The sequence below is a fragment of the Cricetulus griseus genome, chromosome 2, assembly GCF_003668045.3.
Source record: "Cricetulus griseus strain 17A/GY chromosome 2, alternate assembly CriGri-PICRH-1.0, whole genome shotgun sequence".
Classification (NCBI taxonomy): domain Eukaryota; kingdom Metazoa; phylum Chordata; class Mammalia; order Rodentia; family Cricetidae; genus Cricetulus; species Cricetulus griseus.
In genome coordinates, this window is record NC_048595.1 from 340,905,374 (window position 1) to 340,928,313 (window position 22,940).

Genomic DNA, 22,940 nt, shown 5'->3' on the forward strand with positions numbered 1-22,940 from the left:
CTCCATTCCCATCCCACTTTCCCAACTTCTTCAAATATAGTTGAACTATTACAGGTACAGTAATATTCTTAGTATTATAGTTACATATTTTTGGTTGTGATCCTAGCCTTTAACAGCTGTGCCATCTCTCCAGCCCAGTATTATAGATAATATAAACACTAGTTTCAACCTTACCTTTTTATGGAACTTCTTATATCTTATTAAGTTTTATTTTTCCACTTAATTAATTCAATACTAATTTCTCAGTGGGTTGTATGAATGTCCTTAAAATGTTCCAATACGGTAGATAGTTTTTCTGTTTATCTTTGTATGTAAGTCTATCTGTGGCCCTCTTCCATAGACATGGATGGCATTTGTATAGCAGAGCGTAAATTGTGAAGGCAGTAATTTTAACTTCAGTTATTAGAAGATTAACAAGTATTATAATGCAGATGGTGACAATTGGAAGTTTCATCTGTTGCTTTGGGAAGTGTGAAAGGCTAGCAAGGGAAACACAGGCACAGCATGCCTTGTGTAGGGTTGCTAGTTTAACTGGATGTAGTTTACAGGCTGGGGAGTTGTAGCAAGGTTTTGGAGGTAATGTTCCCTTACTTACTCTGTGGATATAGCTCCATCTACATTGCTGAGCATCGAGGGGCTCACTGCAGTTTAATCTGTTAACCTAGGAACTTGGCTTATTTCTTTGGTTTCTCATTCTATTGTTTTTTTTCTTTCTTTATTCTTTTTTCTTGGAACCTGTCTTCTTGAGAAAATGGACCTTCAGACTGGTTTTCTGGTTGTCTTGTTTCCTATCTGCCTTTTGCTCTATTTTCCTTTTGTGTGGTCCCTCTCTTTGGCTTTATTTCTTCAAGATACAGTTTTTCCTCTATGAGAATATGGAAATCGTTTCTATAGCCATATATTTTCTTAGTTGTTTTACTGGATGTTTTGATGTGTGTCAACATCTGTCTGGTATTTCAGTAGGACCTAATGTTAACAAGGGAACATAATTGAATAATATTTTTGTTATTCTAACTCTCTTGTTATACTCTATAATAGCAGTTCCCAACCTGTGGGTCTCAACTCCTTTGCTATCTCAGGGATTACATACCAGATATCCTGCATATGAAATATTTACATTATGTTTCATAACAGTAGCAAATTACAATCATAAAGTAGCAATGAAAGTAATTTTATGGCAGGGGGGTCACCACAACATGAGGAACTTCATTAAAGGGTCACAGCATTTGGAAGGTTGAGAACCACTGCTTTATAGAAAACAGGCCAATGTACAAATAAAGGCAGACCATTTACCATTATAAGATTACTCTGGCTGATTGCACATAGTCTGTGAGGTCATTTTTTTTTTTTTTCCTGGAGAAAGACAGAATGTACCACTGTTTAGAAGCACAATTTTGTGCTTATTTTTAGGTATCATTCAACACAACCCTGAGCGGTCAAGATATAGTTCACCACTGGAATTGGACCTCAGACCTGCCCTTGCAGTGTGCTCCTCACTCTGTGGGGATTAGATGGTACATCGACCATCATCGTTTCTCTGGTTATAAAGTGTGGAGTGACTGGAGCCTACTGAAGAACATTTCTTGTAAGTTTACCTTACATACCCTTGTTCCTCATGAGTTAGATTGCTGAAGAGTAACGGTTAGTCTATGATCTTTCTTTTCTAAATCCCAGTAGCTATCTTCTAAAGTGGCTACTCCAGAACCGTGGGTTAAAGTCTAAGACTGGCTCCAGAAGGCTATGATAAAACCATTTGTCTAGTAAATAGAACTCTCCTACCAGGTGTTTGCAAAATGCTGTCAGAGCAAGTGGGGGCTGGGGTCGTCTGTGCCAATCAAATGAGGTCTAGAAAATGTTTGGTGTTCATTGCAGGTGGACACTCTGGAGCAACATCAGATAAGGAAGGACCGGAAGCAGCTGGATAAATAGGGAGAATCTGTGGCAGTTGAGCAAGACACTGTAAATATAACTCAGGACAGCTGAGTTTAGAAATAAGAGGGATGCTATGTTAGAGGCAGAGTCAGATTTGAGAGTAGATGCTTATGGAGAGAGAGAAGCTGAACCATTAGTATCTGTTATTTTGGGTGGCTGGGGAGACTGTTCACAGAGAAGCCAAATATAGGAACCAGTTGGGCAGGAAAGTGAAGTTTCATCTTTAATACACTGAGCCTGAAACAGTGAGGTTAGAAATATCAATTGGGCATCCAGAGACATGAGCATAGCTGGAAATGCCCCTTTGGGAAGCACAAATATGTATATGATTTGAAGTACTTAAATTCTGAAGGCCAGTTTCTCTTTGGAAAGGGGAATTGGAAGCTTGGAGGCTTCCTGTTAGAAGCTTTCCTGTCTACAGAAATACTGAAGGAAGGCCAATAGCCTGAGGACTAAAAGTGGCCCAGAGAGGTCAGTGTGGAGGAACCCACAAGAGGGGTAAATCAGAAGGGGGCCTTGGACCAAACATGGGGCCACTGATCCACTTCAGTAGATTCGTGGAGGTAGAAGCCAGGTGGCAGGGAAGAGCGAAGGGTAGAAAGGTGACCAGAGGTCATTATTTAAAGATCAGCTGTTGGTCATGGAGGTGGAGTTGGTGACCTTAACCTTCGGAGTTGTGATTAAAGAACCAGCTGCTCGTTAGGATGTGGAGTTCTTCCCACTTGTTGGCTGATGAGAAGTAAATCCACTCCAAAAACACAGGATAGTTTCAAAGAAATAAATTTACATATCGAGTGATAGTTTCATGTGCAAACATTAACCTGTGACCATCAGCATTGACCTGTGATCTGTTTCTGTCCCTGGCTAAGTAAATAAGGCCATAGTTTCCTTTCTTGTCTGTGTCTCACTCCTTTGAAACCTGAGAGACCTGTGTTATTTCCCATCTACAGTATGTTTTGTGGATACTGAACTAGTTTAAGCTCATTTTAGGAGTCAAGTGCAGTGGCTTATGCCTATAATCCCAGCATTCAGAAGAGATGGGATTGCTGCAAGCTTCAGGCCAGCCTTGGCTCCACAGTGAATTCCAAGCCAACCTGGGCTACCGAATACTTTGTTTCAAAATAATAAAAAATAAGGGGCTCTGTTGGTAAAGTGCCTGCCGCTCAAGCAGTTCTGTGACCACAAGTTTGGATCCCCAGCACCTGCCTTAAAGCTGGCATGGTAACATTTGCAACCCTGGCTCTCTAATCACTGGAGCTTTTTCTTCAGTCTAGATTAGTCGATGAGGTCCAGGTTCAGTGGGAGCCCCTATCTCAAAAAATAAAGTGGAAAAACAGAGAAAGACTCCCCACGTCGACTTTTGGTCTCCACACATGCACACTCCTTCATGAATACATGCATACTTCACACACCTACAAAAATAGATAAAAATAAGTAAATGAAAATAAAAATCTTCCTAGAAGGCAAAAAAGATGTTCTAAGGAGACGGTTTTGTGTAAAAGATGTCTGAAATGTTTGCAATCTCTCATTTCTTTCTAGGGACTCCTAATTCTGAGACCAATGTTTTCCCTCAAGACAAAGTGATTCTTGCAGGCTCAGACATAACATTTTGTTGTGTAAGTCAAACAAAAGTGCTGTCAGGACAGATTGGCAGGACATTTTGTCCTCTTATCCATCTTTATGGGGAAAACGTTGCAATCCGTATCCAGAATATTTCCGTTTCTGAAAACAGTGGAACAAACGTGGTTTTCACAACAGAAGATAATGTGTATGGAACGGTTGTCTTTGCAGGCTGTAAGTATATCATGTCAAATAGTTCTTCTTAGCCTGTGTTGGTCCCCATCTAACCTTAATTTCTTTTCTGCTAGCTGATTCTGTTTCTTATTTCCTTTTCATTAGTACAAATACAAAGGCTCTAGAACGCTTGTGTAGGAGCCTGGAACTTATTTCCTACATACCTATTCCTATTTAGTTCTAAGTTTATAATAAGGTTGAGACATCTAGCAACTGAGGTTTAGTTTAAATTCCTAACTTCATAGTTGATTCAAAGTCCTTAGTATGTGTAATATTTCTTAAATGGACATAGTTTAGGAGTAGTTTCACTCACATTAGTTTCCCGTTTAACTAATTTAAACTCTTAAGTACTATGTTTAAATACTATGGTGATTTTGGTAGCATACTGTGTCTTTAGCAACATTTAAAGTAGCTTGCTTGAGGACAGCAGGACAACGAAGGGCAAGAAGCCTTATTCTTCATGTAGTCTGCCTGTGACGTGGGTGCCCTTGCTCAGGGAGACCTTTGTTAAGGTGATTGACCGCTCCTGCAGCCTACAGTATATCTTGATATTGTGGTGGTGGGTTGCTCTGCCCATTCAGTTTGTCTTCCAATAATTCTGAACTTAGGACTTTTAGTTTTGGCCTTTAACTTTCTACCTCCTCCAATATGGTGCCGTCTGGGGCAATAATGACCTTGTCTCTGGTACTGTGAATGTATTAAGTTCTGGATTTTGTTTCTGGGTCTCATGATTAAAGGTGTGTGAGACCGTTGAGTGGATTTTGTTATACTTCTTTACTCTGTTCTAGCAATTTCTTGTTTATCACTTAGTGAACTATTGTAGCAACACAGGGTCTTGGCTATCTTTGGTTGAATTTATTCCTAGCTACTTGGTGTTTTCTTGTGTTACTTTAGTTTTGGTTTTGGTTTTGGAGACATGGTCTCATTATGTATCCCTAGTTGGCCTGGAATTCTAGGTCATCCAGGCTGGCCTTGAACTTCACAGAGATCAGCATGCATCTGCTATAGGGTAGGTTAAAGGTGCTTGCCACCGTGGCCCACTGAATAGCTTTTTGAAAAATCGTATTTTATGTTTGCTGGTATATTAAAAATGGGGGATTTGTATCTAGATTTATCTAACTTTAATTTAATTCTTTGATAAATTCATTTGTTTGGTAACAAAATCAGTACATTTCAAATGTTGTCCTCTCGTTTTTTTTTTTTCTCTGTCACACTCCTGCTTCTTTTTAATTTAGTCTTATTATTTGGCCTTTAAGTAGATTACTTTAATGTGCATACTCCACATCCTAAAATAAACATCACTGTAAATGTATTCCAGATGTTTAGCATGTAATTTTAATAAAGTGGTGGGTAATTTTGCCTTAGGTTTAAGATGACTTTCAAGACAAGCATACCAATGTTTATTTAATTGTATAATTGTAAAACTGTCTGTAAAACATTCACTAATCATCCTCAGTATTAGCTAAAATGTCATTGGAGGAGCCCATGAAATCTCAGCAAGTAAGGACACTTGCCACACAATCCTGTGACTTGACTATGATCCCTTGGGAATTTACACAGGAGCTGAGTCGAGAGTCACCCTCTGGAGTGTTTCAATCCACTATTTCTAATGCAATACAAACTGCAACAACACATCTTGCAGAAACAGTGATAATTGCTGCTCCTTTCCAAGGAGGAAATGTATGAGCAGCAAATTATTTTAAGGGAGTTATGCAAAACCTCATTTACCACACTATAAAACTGCAGTTTTGGGGGGAGAATAAATGTAACCACTTTGCTTTCCTTTTATTCTTTTAGACCCACCGGATGTTCCTCAGAAACTGAACTGTGAGACACACGATTTCAAAGAGATCATATGTAGTTGGAATCCAGGAAGGCCAACAGGACTGGTGGGCCCACGGAATACAGACTACACTTTATCTGAAAGGTAATGGTAACCAGGAAAGAGTGTTGGGTGGCGAGAATCTTGGGAACGCCCGTTGGGTGACACAGGGGAGTCCGGCACACTGCTGCCATGCAGTGTGCACATGCTGTGTTGGCATCATATGTACTGTGACAACAGCAGTTGACGCTCGAGCAAGTGCAGTTCCTCCTCTGCCTGAAGCCCAACAGAAAGGGCCCCAGATAAAGTCTGTCTAGGTGGTGGCTTATGCCTGCTTATTTTCTATATTACACACCGTTTCCTTGAGTTTGTGACCAGTCTATAATTAGGAACAAAGTTTTTACAAGGATTAGTAGAAATTTGCCCATGTTTTTCCCTTCAAAATATCTATGTCTTACCATCCGAAATTAATTTTCTTTGTAACTGACAGCATTTCAGGAAAATCCGTCGCATTTAAAAGGTTTGAAACTCTGACAAATGAAAGCTACCGTTTAGCCTTCCAAATGCTTCCAGGCCAAGAAATCCATAACTTCACCCTAACTGGTCGCAATCCACTGGGACACGCAGAATCAGCAATTTTCATCAACATAACTGAACGAGGTGAGCCGCTGTTGCCAGCCAGAGTCTATAAATAACCACAATAAAAATAACACGTGACATGCCTTGGGACTCATGAAAAGTGACTATAGGGATTAGTGTTTGTTGGTTATTTTCTCTGGAGTTTTTTTTTCAATTTTATAATTAATTAATAAATTTTATAATTTTTATTTTAAAGCATTAAAATAAATAACTTCAAATTTGATCGTTATTTTGAGTTGAAAAAACTTGAGTCATTTTGATGGCAACTATACATACATGGCTTTGTCTACTCATTCTTAATTTCTGAACATTTTTTGAGCAGTTCTTGAGAATATTTACTTTGAAATTTTTTTTGACTCAGAAGTTATTGCAAATATTAAAAAAAAATGAATTACAACTTTAATGCTTCTATCTTTCCCAAGTGATGACATAAAAACAGTAAGGTGACTAGTGCATATCATTCTCTAAGCTACTAACCAAGATGATTCTTTTTGCTCGGTTTTATGTGTATTCACTAGAGGTGTGTTCAAATGTGCTGAAAGGGCAACATAGGGGAGTTCCTTTGTATTGTCTGGGCAGTGTGTATCTCAATGTAACATGTGTCTTTACACAGACACACCCTCTTGCTCTGTCTGTCTCTGTTTTTGCATCTCTGTCAAATTGCACCAGCTTCATCACCATTTTGTCATTTTGAGTATATTATAAACAGAACTGCACAGTGTGTAATCATTTGAGACTGGCATTTCTTACGATAATATCTCTGAGAGACATTCATTTTGTTTGTGATTAGTTATTAACTTCTTTCTATACCAGTGATTTCTGATTTTTTTGCCAATAATAATAATACACAGCTCATAATAGAAATAAGATACGTGTAGTCTTTTATTGGTTGTCCCATCAGCTCAAATATACTAACTTCATGCCAGACCCACCCACATCCTCAGACCTCAGAGAGACTAGAGGAAGAAAGGGTAAAAACACGTGCTTTATCAATTATTTCCTGTTTCATCCTAGAATCAAAAAGCTACATTTTGTAGCTGAAGGTATTGCTTGCATTTGTCTGCCTTTGGTTTTTCACTGCCTTCCCTGTGTATGGTTCTTCCTTTGTACCTCAGAGTTAACAGCCGCTGTAAGCCTCTCACTCCCCCACCCCCACCCCCCTGCCCCGTCCTGAGCCACACTGCAGTCCTGTAGCAGTCAGCATCAATGCCACACACATACCTGGGGCAGATGGCTGTCAGTCACTCTTTGTATTTGTCATTCTCTGTGTACACTACGAGTCTCTTAAACTTTGATCTTCCTGCCACCTGGCATTCCCAGCACCAGATGAACAACCTTGAGCACAGCTGGTTCTTTGAGAGCATTGGTATGGTATCAACAGTAAAAGTAAGGTTCATGGGTTCCACACAGATGGTATTGATTTTTGGCATTCATAATACCTAGTTACTCTTCTTCCCCCACCACATACCCACATACTTTGGTTCTGGTTTGTCTTACTAGTGGAAACCTTTTCACCCTAAACATTTGAAGGCCCTAATCTTTGTAATTCTGTTTACAGTCGTTCCTCATGTGCCTGTTTCATTGAGAGTGAAGGACATCAATTCAACAGTTGTTGCACTTTCCTGGCATTTGCCAGGAAATTTTGCAAAGATTAATCTCTTATGTCAAGTACAAATTTGTAAAGCTAGTTCCGAACAAGAAGTGGTAAGTAAAATTCTCCTATAAACTTTCCTTTCGGTTATTAGAAACAAAATACCCAGTTTCAAAAAATAATTAAGCAAACTGATATGTATAAACTCTCAAAATATGTATAACAGAGATTTACTAAACCAAGAAAGACCTTACATACAAATGTAATGGCAGCGTTGTAATTTGCATTTGAAACAATTAAAAAACTGGACAGTAAAGAAGATAACTTCAACTTGTGCTGTTCAGAATGCTCTCAGGCTTAGTGTATAATACCTGCATGTAGCTGGTACATGGTAAGTTTTGTGATTAAGAATTAGCTTTGACTGTAGCCTTTGACTAACTGGCACAAGAGAATAGAAGGGGATTTTAAATTATTAAGCGCATCAGTGGAAGCAAGTTGTAATTGGTAATTATAAGTCAAAACAGGACTTTTTAATACATTTAAAATAATTAGGTTCACTTATACTGTACCCTTTTATAATTTGTGGTTGACTCTGAAAGAAATGGTACTGTATTTGAACATTAATTTGGAAATTCACTGGTTTCTGTAAAAGCATTCAAAAGTGCACAATGTGACCTGCAAAACCACTTTGTAACAAGCAGCTGAGAGTTCAGAGATTTTCCTGGCACATTCATCTTCAAATTTGTGTAAAAATGCTTCATTTTATGTTATTTATTTTTCATTGAATTTTTTGGTCATTTTGCTATATGCTCAGTACTGTACTAGAGGCCCTAGGTGACATAGACACACACATAAACCATACCATTTGCCTCCGGGATGACTTCCCGGTATCCAGTATTAATTGATTATCAAAATAATATCTGTATAATTTAACTGACCTTTATTATTTAGATTTAATAATTAGATTAAAATGCATCCATATATTTTATTGACTATTATGTGTTAGGTCCCAAGAAATTTCTTTTCTCAAAGACTGTCAGTTTAGACAAGAGCCAGCATTCTCTTGGGAACTTAAGAAGCTAGTTCCAACTTAGAAATGTATGGCATTAGCCTATGCCTGTGGTGCCTGTTAGCATATCAAGATCTGTGCTAGCCTCTAGTCTTCACTCAGGCCCTACTCACAAGTATCTGTTACAGAGTCATCCTGGCTAGCGTACCCCACCCCCTCCCCTAAGCCTCTCTAACCCCTGAGCTTCCCTTCCCTTCCCCCAGCGTCTCTTATTTCTATGTAACCCAGCCCTTTTGCCTGCATGGTCTCTGGGCTTCCATGTGCTCTCTGTGTTCCCTCTCTCATCTCTTCCTCTCTTCCCCAATGCCCATGGCCGGTCTCTTCAGTCTGGCTGTGTTCCCCTCGTACCTACAGTAAAAACCTTCTCTTCAATCATCCCTAGGAGAGGTCATATCCTCATTTTTATTCACCATGGATAATTCTATTGACATAGTACTTCATAAGAATTAAAACACTATAAACTTCACTAATTGAACGCTAATTGCAAACTGGTGTGACATTTGGTTGGTTTATGTTATAAGTGTAGACTGGTTTTATACCAAAAAGTGTGTGGGGGCATGTTATGTATTGATACACACATGGCATATGCACACGAGCACCCATATGTATTTACTGGTTTTCAAATAGCGGAATGCCACAATCAAAGGAGCCGAGGGGTCAAGTTATCTTGTTGCTGTGGACAAACTAAACCCATATACTCTGTATACTTTTCGGGTTCGTTGTTCTACTGAGACTTTCTGGAAATGGAGCAAGTGGAGCAATGAAAAGAGACATTTAACCATGGAAGCCAGTAAGTTACGTGATGCTGTGGCTAATTACTAATGGGGAATGGGAGGATACAAGATACCCAGGGACAGTCACATGACCTCGAGGGTGATTTTAACCCATTTTCTGGACCATTGTGTTCTGTAGAAGTTGAGAGAGTAGCTTCATTTAGCTCTTCTCTTTGGCTTCACTTTATAAACGGAAGCCACATTTTATGGATAACTCAAGATGCCCTAGAGTGAAGTTCCAAGCATCCCCATCAGTCCATGGCCTTGCAGTTTGTGTCTTCAAATTCTGAGTTGTAAATCTCTCCTAGTTCCTTCACGGGGACCAGATACTTGGAGAGAGTGGAGCTCTGATGGGAAAAACTTAATCATCTATTGGAAGGTAAATATCTCTTGTTGCCTTGGATGCTTATTTTTTTTTTCTCAAATGCTTAATGTACAAATGGTAACTTGGATTTTGTGAATACTTTAAATTTTACTTGCACATGTAATATTCACATAATAAATGGTTCATGAAATACATTTAAAGCATTGAAATGCATACAAGGAGCCAAGGCTTGCCAGACTGGCTAAGTTTGCCATCTCCCAACACGTGTTTCTCATCACTCCTGATTCCCCAGGCACTGAGAGAGGGTCTTGCCTCAGTGTTGAGTACCCTGCTTGAGCCTGTGAGGCCTGTAACCTCATGTATGTGAAGAATTCCGAAGAAAACTTGTGGGAACTGTTTCTTCTACCTTGTGGGTGCCAGGGATTAAACTTAGGTCTTCAGGCTTGGTGGCAAGCACCCTTACCTGCTGAGCCATCTTGCCAGCCCTTCTTTCAGTTTTTGTGCATTTCCTGGTGTTTTTGTAGCAGTCATGTAGTATGTAAAAGGAGAAAAGAATACATGTTCGAGAACACCATGCCACATTGCTTTGTTTCCTCAAGTAAATCAGTCTTACATTTCTGCTTCTGGAAACTATAAAACAGTTTTCTATTAACTTCACGTTTGAATTTCTGTGGACTTCCAATACTTAACAACAAGTATGGTTCTTAGTATTTCATGGCTTTGGTTTTGTTTGTTTGTTTGTTTGTTTGTTTTTCCCTATGGTCTCAGTGGATTTTAAAATTTGAGTTCCATACTACTAATAGCTTCATATTTTATTGTCACTTTTATTGAGAACTTAGCCACGGTTCAGGCCTGATGACCTTGATGACCTTGCCCAGGCCTTGTAACTTTGGAAAATTTTAACGACAGAACTTGTTTTTCTGTTTTTCGTAGCCTTTACCCATTAATGAAGCTAATGGAAAAATACTTTCCTATAATGTATCATGTTCATCAAATGAGGAGACACAGTCCCTTTCTGAGATCCTCGATCCTCAACACAAAGCAGAGATACAGCTTGAAAAAAATGACTACATCATCAGTGTGGTGGCAAAAAATTCTGCTGGCTCATCACCACCTTCTAAAATAGCTAGTATGGAAATCCCAAATGGTGAGTGCCTGGGAGAATTTACAGGAGCAATGGAAATGGAAACCCTTGGTTTTGCTTGGTCTTACATGGTGCTAGCTTTCCTCATGTAACCTGCTCCTCCCACACTATTTGCATACAATACATATGGAGGACCAATGCATGACATGCATGTCTGCAGCTCATTGAGAGATGTAGTCAGCAGTATTTTTTGCTATGTGGTTCAGGCTAGCCTCAAACACACTAGATAAGCAGGCTGAACTTGAACAAGGCAGTTCCTGCCCCAGTCTCTTACCTCAGGACACCCTCCTGGGTGTCCTGAGGTAAGTATTGACTTGAAGCCTATAAAGGCGTGAAAGATAATAATTACTGTATCTAATTACTTTGTCATAGAGCATGAAAAGTTCTGGTTACAGATAGTAATTTTGAGAAGAAATGCTTTAACTGTTTGGTCAAAGATCGTTTAAAAATATCTTTCTAAGACTAAGAGTTTCTCTTGCCAGCCATTTTTGCAGCCTGTTGGGAAGGGGGAAAGACACTTGTTTTGATTGGCAGCTTTGTGATAAAATGGTAATTTTTTCCCTTGTGTGTGTGTGGGTTTTTTTTGTTGTTGTTGTCATTGTTTATAATTTTCTTTATAAGTTAGGTCTTGTATAGTCCAGGCTGGCCTGGAACTTGCTATCTAGCTAAGGATGACCTTGAACTCCGGATTCGCCAGCCTCCAAACCCAGCATAGAAATTCTTCATATTGATAAGAAACATTCTAAAGGCTAAATTAGATCATTAATAAGGGTTTTGAAAACAAAAAATCTACATGATGTAACTTTAAAATTTCAGCATTTTCCTCTAAATTGTACCCAGATTGCCAGTGACTTGCCACCAGACTTACTATAGTATATACTAAGTGCACAAAGTAGTACGTTTAAACTTAATGTTTTTACACATACATACATAACACACTTGGATCATCTTTACCCTTTGGTGACCTTTGCTATGTCCCCCTCCCCCAGCCTTCCTCTTCCCTCAAAGCTGGGCAGCTTTCAGTTCCTTCCTATGCTCTTTTGCTGTCCTTCCCCCATATAGGGACAGCTTTTTATGAGGCCACTCTGGCAGAAAGAAAAACAGTCTGATTAGGTTCCCCAAGTGTCCCTAAGCGCTTGGTCAAGGTGGTTTCTTGATGCTGACCTGGTTTGTTGATTTGTCCTAGGCAGTGACCACAGGGAATTATGAAGCAGGAATGTATAGCAGGGTTGTTTCACAGACTCAACCACTCCTAGACCGCAGCACAGCACTAAACCTAGGCAATGGATGGCATGGCATGTGCAGGGAAACAGGGGTCAGAGCAAGGCGTCCAGTGACCCCTCATTTGGACCCGATCCCTTTACAGACTGCAGTTGTGCTGTGTGTCTTTAGTTACTTCGCTGTCTCTAGCTGGAGCATTCTGATCTTACCTATTTGCATGTCCTTGAGAAGGTGGTTTGTGGATCTAACTGTGATCACAGCTCACACAATTCCATCCAGCGGCCCACAACTCTTGCTCCCAGGGTCAGAGGCTACACAGCCTCAGCTCACATTTACTTTGCGGGTCTGTCAGCTCATGGAGCCAGAAAGCTGTCTTACATCCAGACCCTTCTGTATTCTAAACCAGGTGCTCGTCTAGTGTTCAGGAGTAGCTTACTTTATGAGCACACATTTATTTGGAAATACTTCCTGTATATGGCTTTAAAACAAACAAACAAAAAAGAAAACAAAAAAACCAAACCCTTAAATACAGATGAGTTGGAGAGGTCATTCTTTTTCCTTGTTTCCATGGGACAACCCCACTTTCTTGGCCATACTGTGCTGCCCTCCACCCTGGTCCCTCATACCTCTCCTCTGTCCTCACTTTTCCCTTAGGCCCAGGTCTAGCAGGAAAAAAAGTAAACTTGCCACAGCCATAGTGCCTGCCCTCACTCCCCAGTGTGTGCACACATACCCCACTCCCCCAGTATCTCATGGTGTCTGGAAGGTGTCTCTGCCCACAGTGGTCATAACATCTCGTGGCTTTGCTTCATTAGCTATTCTCCACTCTCTGCACTGCCTCTTGATGGTCCCCTCAGCTCAGTGTTTGGGTTGGGATGCCATATATGAGTCCTGGAAAGCAGATGATCAGCTTTTTCTGGGTACTCCGTCCATCCTGTGCTCTGTGTGTCTCCTTTTCCCATGGAGCTGTGCTCACCATGGATGGTGAGAACCATAGTTGATTACTTCCTGGCCCTTCCCCAGCCTCCTGTCTCCTCTCATTCAACACAACCATACTGTGGTGCTCATCCCAGTGCTAGCCTAGCCCCCACTATGTGTCTACCTGGTTCTAGAAGATTCTCTATTCTCTCCTCAGCTTCTATGCAGTTTAGTTTCTGGATAAAGGTATAGGCCATTCCGATAAGGTTAATACTGCAACACTACTTTGCTAAGCATTGATACCTAGTTCAACCACTATTTTAGAATTCATCTACAGTGAAATAATTTTTGTAACTACTGTCCATTTTCTTGAGACTTGCCTTCTGGTATTTCTCTGACTGCTGATAAAATATCCTTCTTTTCTTGCTGAAGATGACATCCTAGTAGAGCAAGCCGTTGGAATGGGAAAGAGGATCTTCCTCTCCTGGCATCCCGACCCCAACATGACCTGCGACTACGTAATTAAGTGGTGCAACTCCTCTCGTTCTGAGCCCTGCCTCATGGACTGGATAAAGGTTCCTTCAAACAGCACCGAGACCATAATAGAATCTGGTAAGAGGAATTCATGGCTCTCCAAGGCCTTCCAGGGTGGACTTTGAAAAGCCACACAGATGTGACTAGATGCCGTGGGCAGGCATGACCTGTTTTTGCTTAATTCAGTGTAGCTTGTGGCATGTATAGTTGGGTTTTCCTTGTCCAGGAATTGACTCTGCTAGATCATCAAAGAGCAGCATACAGTTAGTTGCATTTGGGTAAATTGTGGTTTTTGTTTCTTGAGGTAGGACCTCAAACTCAGAGGTCACCTGCTGTTTCTGCTGAAATTAAAAGTGTGTTCTACCACACCAAGCTCTGAAAGTGCTCTTGAAAAGTGTTGTTTGTAATCTGAAAATTATAGACTAATAACCGATACTGAAATCAGTGGTGGTATGTTGATAAAATAGACTTCAGTCGGAATAACAGCTATGTCAAATATGAAACAACACAAGAAAATATTTTCAAACAAAGAGGACAACATAGTCAGTGCCCCTTTTACTTAGTTTGTCCAGGACCCAGGTTGTTGAGGCCTTGCTGCCACCATCACTTCCCTAATACTGGGACAGAGGGCAGCTATGTGGAAGCGGGCATGGAGTAGGTTCAGCTTCCTCGTTGAGCATCTCACTGCGGGTGAGCCTGTGAGGCTGGTGATGTGAGCCACACTTGATAGGTGCAGCCTGAGAAGTGTGGCACCCAGGGAGGTGTGGATCCCACAGACCAACCCTACTTCTTTGGAAGCAGAGGCCTCCCTCCCTGCTTTGCTGTCATGCCTTCTGCTGAGCCAGTGTGTGCCTGCCCCTGTAGGGTTTTCTTGGGCCAGCAGTAGGTCTGTAGGTCATGATAGTTCTTGAGACATCAGCTCCTGGTCCTTCTTCAAGTGTTGGTGAAGGAAACTATAGAGTAAGGGCCCCTAGTTGCTTCTGTCCCTAAGACAGGTTCTGCTTGTTTACTGTTTGCAAACACTTTCAAAGGGTGAAGGATTCCCCTGACTGATTAGCCACATATGAGTTCAAATATTTTCCCTTCGCTCGGGCACTTCTGCAGTTGACTAAAGTTGTGAGTTACTTCCTTTTTCCTCCTCTGGCCACCCTCCGCCCTCCATCCTTCTTGACTCTGCACCTGTCTTAGATTCCTCTCCTGTGGGACTGACTTGACCAAACCTCACACTGAGCCTCTGGTTGCTCCTTTCCCTCCTGGGATTTCAGAAAAAGTGGGTGCACTGGCACCAGGCAATGTGGGCAGTGTTCCTGGGACAACAAATTGTGACTGAGATCCCTCAGGACAGGGAGAAGCCTCTATAATAACTGCCACTGTGTATGAACAGGGTCTGTGCAGTGGCTGAGAAGACAAAGGCACAGGGTACTTGGGCAGATGCTCTGGGTCACACTGGTAGTTTGCAGTGGTGCCAGAATTCAATGCAGTACTACTCAGAGCTTCAAAAGGTTGAGACTCATGGCTTTTATTTCCTGCTGAGCTTCTGGGCTGACCCCTTCTGTCATTCTCCTCTGATGCTGCTTCCCTCTCTTTCAGTTCTCAACTCTCTTTTACGATATTCTGCATCACCCACCAGTCCCTTTTAAGTGGCATATCGACAATAAAGAATTTTAAAATAAGATGGGGTATGGGTTTACATGCAGTAGTACAAAACCATAACCTCAAGTACACCTTTCCCGCAATGAAGAAAGGCACAAATTGGAATGCACTTAACGGAGTTGAACTTTCCATCAATATTTACTTAGTACTTGAAAGCACATAGCAAACATTTTAGAAAAAATAGTGTCAGGGAAAAAAGTTAAATAGAGACAAAACTTCAGTTCCCCTTTAGAGCATGCAGTTTTGAGGTCGATGATCTCACTGTGACCTGTGGAGTTTAGGTGTTTTTTGGGCATGCAGCTTAAGGAACCATTGAATTGACCACACAGGAATGGTTGTTCCACATGGGAACTGATACCTCCTGCATTGTTTGGACGTTATTAAGGCATTATCTTCTCCAAGGCGAGAGAGCCTCTTGACCGCTTTCCACCATCCTCTTCAAAGCTCACTTTGAGTGGCTTGTTTCAATCTTCGTGGACTTGATTAGTATTTCCCTTACAGTCCCACACATGAGAAGCATGATTACTCTTGTGCTTATGTCTTCCCAGCCTCTCCATGTTAAGAATGTGACTCTGTGCATTTCCGAGTTTCTCACATCTCACATGTTTTGTTGAGGGGTGTGATTGATGAGACATTAAAGGGCACTTCATGAGCTGAAGAAAGAGAATCAACCAGAAGAGGGTAGGGTGCACACAGGGAAGGTGGAGCAAGAGACCCAAGCGTAAGGATGAACGAGTGAAGATACCACGATGACTTACTTCATGTGCTAACCTACAAATACCATTTTTAAGCAAAGTAAAGATACTTCCTAGTGTCTCGCGCAGTGAATGTTAGGAAGAGAAACAGGCTCCAAGGCCTGGTTTCTTTGTCCCCGAATCTTTGCACTAGAGTGTTTTTCTGTGCTCTGGGACTAGGGGAGAGATGTCATTTCTTACACATAGAAAGCAAAAGCATTTGTTAACACACTGTGACCATGCAGTAGCACAGTGAATGGACCGGATGGCCTCTGGGAGGCAGGGGCAAGATGTCAGCCTCAGTCATCTTTTTTCTATTCAATGTCGTCCCATGATCAAGAAGCTTTTCATTATTATAGAAGTGAAGGTGTTCAAGTTTTGCTTAACACTCCTAAATTTTTACAACTTTATTCTTAAAAGTACCAGTGTGTTTTTTATAATAAATCTGTTTGCAGGTGGATTTGGAATTTTAGCATGTTATACATCTTAATTCTTCTAAAATAAATATTCTTGCTTACATGTATATACTTATGAAGGTCCACTGATTTTGTTCATTCTACAGATCAATTTCAGCCAGGAGTAAGATATAATTTTTACCTTTACGGGTGCACTAATCAGGGATACCAATTGTTGCGTTCTATAATTGGATATATAGAAGAATTAGGTAAGTTAAATGGGTGAGTTATTTAAAGTTTGGCTAACAGGAGAAATTATAAATAGGCAATTAGCAAGAGTTAGTCTCCTGACTATATTGAATTTAGTTGTTTAGATCAAGGTAGATAAAATAGTTTCTATCACAAAATTTAATTTTTTTAATCACTTATTCTCCCCCTACTTGTTTATTTCATAGTTTCAGTGTTGACACTGAGAAGGTTAAGTCCTGGCTGTCAAAATGCTTGGTTTGTGTTTACAGAAGCTTAAACTTGGAAGTGTATCCAGGACTAAACAGAGAGGGGAAGACATGTGAAGTCCGTTTGAGTGGTCACTTAAAGAGGTGGCGCAGGTTATGCCCTGGATGTATGTCGTGTGAAGTCTGTGATTCCTTCCTGAGCTCTGCTGGTCATTAGTGTAGAAGTGTCGTTCCATTGCCTGTGGAGTTCACGACTGAGCAGAAATACAGGTTAATGCCAACGTTAGGTGTTTCTGAAGCCAGGCATCTCAGAAGCTGTTGCTGCCCCACCTTTCAGCGAGGGATTTCTTGTTTTGACAGCTCCAATTGTTGCACCAAATTTCACTGTGGAAGATACATCTGCAGATTCGATCTTAGTGAAATGGGAAGACATCCCTGTGGAAGAGCTCCGTGGCTTTTTAAGAGGGTATTTATTTTACTTTCAGAAAGGAGAGAGAGATACACCTAAGACGAGAACTTTCGAGACAGGTGAGTTAAATGCTGCTTTGGTTATGTGCATAGATACTTTTACTAGCTATAAAGAAAAGGCCAATGCATAGCTAAATAACAGTTTCCATAACTGTCTGAAAAGGTGTACAATAAATACCACGTAGTTTGTAGTTTGAATCCTTTCAATATAAGTCCCACAAAGCCGTGACCATTTCTTGCTAGTGTTGCATGTTCCATACCTTAGCATAGTATTCATTTTTTTTAAATGTGGATTTGTATTTAATTACAAAAGAGGTAGAATAAAACACACATGCGCGCGCACACACACACACACGCACGCACGCACGCACGCACGCACGCACGCACGCACGCACGCACACACACACAAATACAGAGAATGGGTTCCAAGCCCCAGTCATAATCAGGAATCAGAATGGTGGCAGACTTCCCTGTCAACAGATACAGAAGAAACCATGGAAATGTCTTCAAAATACTGAATGGCAGATATTTTCGTCCTAAAATTCTGCACTTGGCCTCTCCGCCGGTCAGTAGCAGAACACAATGAAGATTTTCTAGGCATGCAAGGCCACAAGTGTTTCATTCGCCTGTACTGCCTGCCTCTTTCTGGGATCTGCTAGAAGGAGGAATGCTTAAAGAGTACGCCTGGAAACTTTACCGATCACTGGGAGCCAACCCTTGCAGAGTCAGAGAAGTGATGTGGAAAGAAGTGAGGGACTTCCAGAAAGGATCTGGGGGGGTGGGATAGGTAGGATGAGAGGGCAGCTAGAAAAGCAGCACCCATTGGGAGGAAGCAGGAGACAGTGGGGGCTGTGGGGCTGTTGCTTCCGCACATGGAAAATGTACTGAGAGTTCACAGAAGCATATGGGAAGAACTGAGAAATTAGTACTTTTTTTTTTTTTTTTTTTTATGAATGACCAGTCTTTATGTGTGAGCACTGAATTCCCCACCCAGAGCGGTGATGCTGCTCTGTGAATGTGGTGGGGGAGGGGTGAGGATAGTATGAAGGAGTTAACTCCTCATTCTTCCTTTCTGAACACAAATCGCCCAAAAACTGGCTACCTAGACTTGCTGTTGTGAAATCCAGGTAAACTCTTAAATAACGGACACCTGATTTTGAAATGGTTGTAGAGGCGAGGGAGGAGCCAGAAGGAAACCACTTCGGTTTTTGTTTTTTACTTTGAATTCCTTCCTTCCTTCCTTCCTTCCTTCCTTGTTAATTTTTGACAGTTATATCACTGGATCTGTTGGGGGACTGGGGCTGGCAGTTGCACCAGGACCACATGAACTAGCTTTTTGGAGCTATTTCCCTATGGTGGGATACCTTGCTTAGCCTTGATACAGGGGGGAGGGGCTTGTGTGTCACTCACTGTTTATTACTGCTTGACTCTTTCAACTCTCATCTTGCATTATTTTGGTTGAGACTTCATGAATAACCCTTGCCTTTGAAATGACCCAAAGGCATCCTCACAGTGTCTTATTGTTGAGAATTCCCACCACATGGGTCTTTTCCTAAGGACTGAGGTCATGTCTACTGCTCTTCACCTTTGCCCCATCCAGCCTCTGCTGCTGCTTCCGAAGGGTCTGTGTTGAGTGCCTTTTAGTTTCAGGGCTTTCCCTTAGTCACAGATAGGGAAGTGACTATTATGGCTTGCTCATGTATGCCAGGCATTGTTCTAAAGAGTACGCCTGGAACTTTACTGGTCACTGTGAGTCAAGCCATGCTATGCCCTTGCAAAGTCAGAGAAGCCCAAGTTTAGGGTGGTTTAGATGGTGTGACTGTCAGGAATAGAACCAAATGTGGTCCCAGATCCTTGGCTGGGTGTAACCAGCAGCCCGACTTGTTTTCTAGACATCTTGGCTGGATGTCAGAGTGTTTAAAGTGACCTTAGAATGAGTTAGGATATTGTTCGTTTCAGGTCATTCTGACATCAAGCTAAAGAATATCACTGACATATCCCAGAAGACTCTGAGGATTGCTGATCTTCAGGGGAAAACCAGTTACCACCTGGTCCTGCGAGCCTATACGCATGGTGGCCTGGGTCCCGAGAAGAGCATGTTTGTGGTGACCAAGGAAAACTGTAAGTTTAACACTGCCCTAGAAACACCTTTGCCACTGAAGTGATAATGTCTCTAGCATATGGGGACTGCCCAGGCATCTTTGTTCCAAGCTCTAAGGCAATGGTACTCAACCTGCCTAATGCTGTGACCCTTTAATACAGTTCTTCCTGTTGTGGTGACCCCCAGCCATAAAATTACTTTCATTGCTACTTCATAACTCTAATGTTGCTACTGTTATGACTCACAATGAAAATACTTTTTTGGAGGTAGAAGTTTGTCAAAAGGGTTGTGACCCACAGGTTGAGAACCACTGCTCTAAAGGTTTTAAATTTTATTGTGTTTTTATGTCAGAAAGAGGAGAGTGTTAAAAGTCTCTGAGAGGAGATTTCTTTTGTTTTTCTTATCCATTATTTCAAATTACTTCCTGATGAGTATGTAAGAAATTAATTAATTTAGGGATGCACTCAAAATCTAGAATCCTAAATGCATAGTGGATTTTTTAAATCCAGTTTAAATATTTTCCCAAGCTAGTTTGCTTTTAATGTGTCTAGGGAAATGTGTAAGAAACATTCTTTAAACATTAGTAAAACACCACACTTGTAAATCTGAGATGGCAGTAGACAAGGGACAAGCCCTTCCTGGCCCTCACCATGAGAGAACTTCGGTTCAGCTTTAGTCTTCCCTCTACCAAGAGGGAGTCCATGTCCCGTTCTGCAGTACCAAGCCGTGAGGCTGTGACATGCACTAAAGTGGTGTTTCAGTGGGAGGAGATGTTGCCACCCCCTCCTCCCCAAAACAACCTGCCAACTGTCTGCTGATTTTTTTGACTGTCGTAACTGGGGTGCTACTGGCACCGCATGGTTAGAGACCAGGATGTGGCTAAGCCTCCCACAGCGCCCAGGACAGCAGCCCTTCCCACCCCTCCTCACACCAGAAACATCTGGCCTCTGTGTCACCAGTGGCAGGATTGAGCAATTCTGCTCTGTTTTTTGGTGTCCTTGGATCAGATAGGTTTTTTGTCTCTTTGAATAATAAATTTGAGTGTATTCTAATTTAAGTTTATTCTGTACTCAGTACTCCAGTGGTGATTTTTAATATTTCTAACTGTTTCCTTTCAGCCGTGGGATTAATTATTGCCATCCTCATCCCAGTGGCCGTGGCTGTCATTGTTGGAGTGGTGACAAGCATCCTTTGCTATCGGAAGCGAGAATGGTAATGGTACCTGTGTATTCACCTGTTGGTTTGTTTGTTTGTTTACCAGCTTCACTATTCAGTCATGTTGTGCAGATGAGTCAAATATGCTCTTTTTACTCAGAAGGTCGACTTCAATGTCAAGTAAGAATATGACATCTTATTGAAAATATTTAAGAACTCTTTAGGTACATTCCTCCTGCTGTCCTTACTAATAATTTATAGTAATGGCTGATTTGCCACAAAGATATTTTCTCACACAAATTGACAATGGCTATCTGCAGGATTGATAGAACTTCATGATTGAGATTGCACAGGTCCTGATCACACACTAGAATCCCTTCCTTCATTGATTTACTTATCATGTATGAATGTCCCTTCCATGAGAAAGGGCTTATGGTTGTGAAGAAAGCAAGCCTGACCTTCAGAGTTCTACAGCACAGTGAGAGAAAGGGCCAGGAAAAGCATGGATGTCTGTAAATGCTTGCTTCCAGACTGTGAGTGGACCCCCCACCACCACCATGAATGAGGAACAGGGAGCCAGGAATGGGGAAGGACGAGGTGAGCAGGAAGGCTGCCTTGTGAGGATCCCTGAAGAATACTAAGAGGCATAAGAACATTCCAGAGAGAATGGTTTCAGTGAGGCTCTGAACTGGGGGGCACAGTATAAGTGGGTGAAGGGGGAGAGAGGTGCAGGTGTGAGGCTGAACCAGATCAGCTCAGGGAAGAGCCCTGAGCACTGGGTTGACAGCCAGGAGCTGTCCGCACCAGGAGGGGACAGAAGACTAGAGTCAGCACAGAAGGACTTCACTTTCTTTAAAAATGCTATTGTTTATGACAGAGAGAATATGTCCTGACAATCCTGGCTTCTAAATGGAAACAGTAATACTTGCAAATAGAGTAGCCTATTTTGGAAACTCATTCCAACTTTAAAACAAGAATTTCAGTTTAAAAAAACAGATGCCTGGAGGCTGGAACATTCAAACTCATGTCAACATAGTCACTGTTCTTCAGGAATTCCAAATAATGGAGTCCTTGGTAGTTCTAAGTCTAAAAATGCAGGGTGTTGAGCAACCTCATTTTCCCTGATGCTGAATTTTTACCTGAGATTTGTAGCTTTTTTATTCTCTTTAGCTAAGCTGGCAGTGTCTTCACCATCCATGACTGTCACCTTTAATACTTTCTGTTATTCTTTTTAACCTGGTATGGTGACTCATGGCAGCAATCCCAGAACTAGGGGGGTGGGGGCAGGGAGAGTGCCAAAAGTTCAAGGCCAGCCTGAGACTCTACCTCCAAAAACAAATGAATAAAAACAAAAACAAAAAATGAAAATAGAAGCCAGGCAGTGGTGACATACTCCTTTAATCCCAGCACTCAGGAGGCAGTGGCAGGTGGACCTCTGTGAATTCAAGACCAGCCTGGTCTACAAGAGCTAGTTCCAGGACAAGCTCCAAAGCCACAGAGAAACCCTGTCTCAAAAAACTTAAGAAAGAAAGAAAATAGAATTAATTTTTAAAAATGTAAATGCTCACTGTACTTACCCACCTTAGTTGAGCGCTTCCCTGCCAGTCCAGATCCTGCGACAAGCAGAGGACTGCTCATGTAGACAGGTCCCTTGAGTAACCAACCATGCTTAACCCGGTTTGCAATGAAAATTTGGCAGTATTTCATGTGAGACATGGTTGCAGCCATCACTGTCAATTATTTACTTTCATTTCCTTGAGCCAAATAAGGCCTTGTAGCTCAAGCACAGAGCGGTGGTTCATGCACAGCCTGCCCACTGGAGCCCTGTGCCACAATCCTTAGTGAATGGCCCCATGGTCGGGGTCTCAGATGCTCACTGACATTGTCATAGAAAAGTCTCCAGCCACGTCAAAGTCGAATGACTTATTCATTTTGTTACATGATCCATGAGCAACAGTTACTAAATCTGATTCATTCTTTATTTGAAGGATTAAGGAAACGTTCTACCCTGATATCCCCAATCCAGAAAACTGTAAAGCCTTACAGTTTCAGAAGAGCATCTGTGAGGTAACCTTTCCTTCCACATGTTTGTCTTTGAGGACAAAGGGGCCCCTTCCTTCTGTCTTTTGTGAGAAGCTTGAATTGTGTGTCAGCCTGAGAAAAAAGTGCAAAGAAGGCAGCATGCTTTAGCATCTGTCAAATGTCCAGAGTTCCTCA

At 41.5% G+C, this 22,940-nt stretch overlaps 1 protein-coding gene across 1 annotated transcript in view; it reads left to right on the forward strand.

Annotated features, from left to right (window-relative positions):
* The window catches only part of Lifr (LIF receptor subunit alpha), a 66,063-nt gene that overhangs the window by 36,372 nt on the left and 6,751 nt on the right, over nt 1-22,940 (forward strand). Inside the window, exons 6-19 of the mRNA XM_027401338.2 lie at nt 1,411-1,585; nt 3,472-3,726; nt 5,524-5,653; nt 6,039-6,208; nt 7,746-7,891; nt 9,475-9,637; nt 9,929-9,999; nt 10,879-11,092; nt 13,661-13,840; nt 16,712-16,813; nt 17,360-17,527; nt 19,427-19,588; nt 20,687-20,780; nt 22,712-22,790. Coding sequence (XP_027257139.1) covers nt 1,411-1,585; nt 3,472-3,726; nt 5,524-5,653; nt 6,039-6,208; nt 7,746-7,891; nt 9,475-9,637; nt 9,929-9,999; nt 10,879-11,092; nt 13,661-13,840; nt 16,712-16,813; nt 17,360-17,527; nt 19,427-19,588; nt 20,687-20,780; nt 22,712-22,790 — 2,109 coding nt within the window. The remainder of the gene's footprint in view (nt 1-1,410; nt 1,586-3,471; nt 3,727-5,523; nt 5,654-6,038; nt 6,209-7,745; nt 7,892-9,474; nt 9,638-9,928; nt 10,000-10,878; nt 11,093-13,660; nt 13,841-16,711; nt 16,814-17,359; nt 17,528-19,426; nt 19,589-20,686; nt 20,781-22,711; nt 22,791-22,940) is intronic.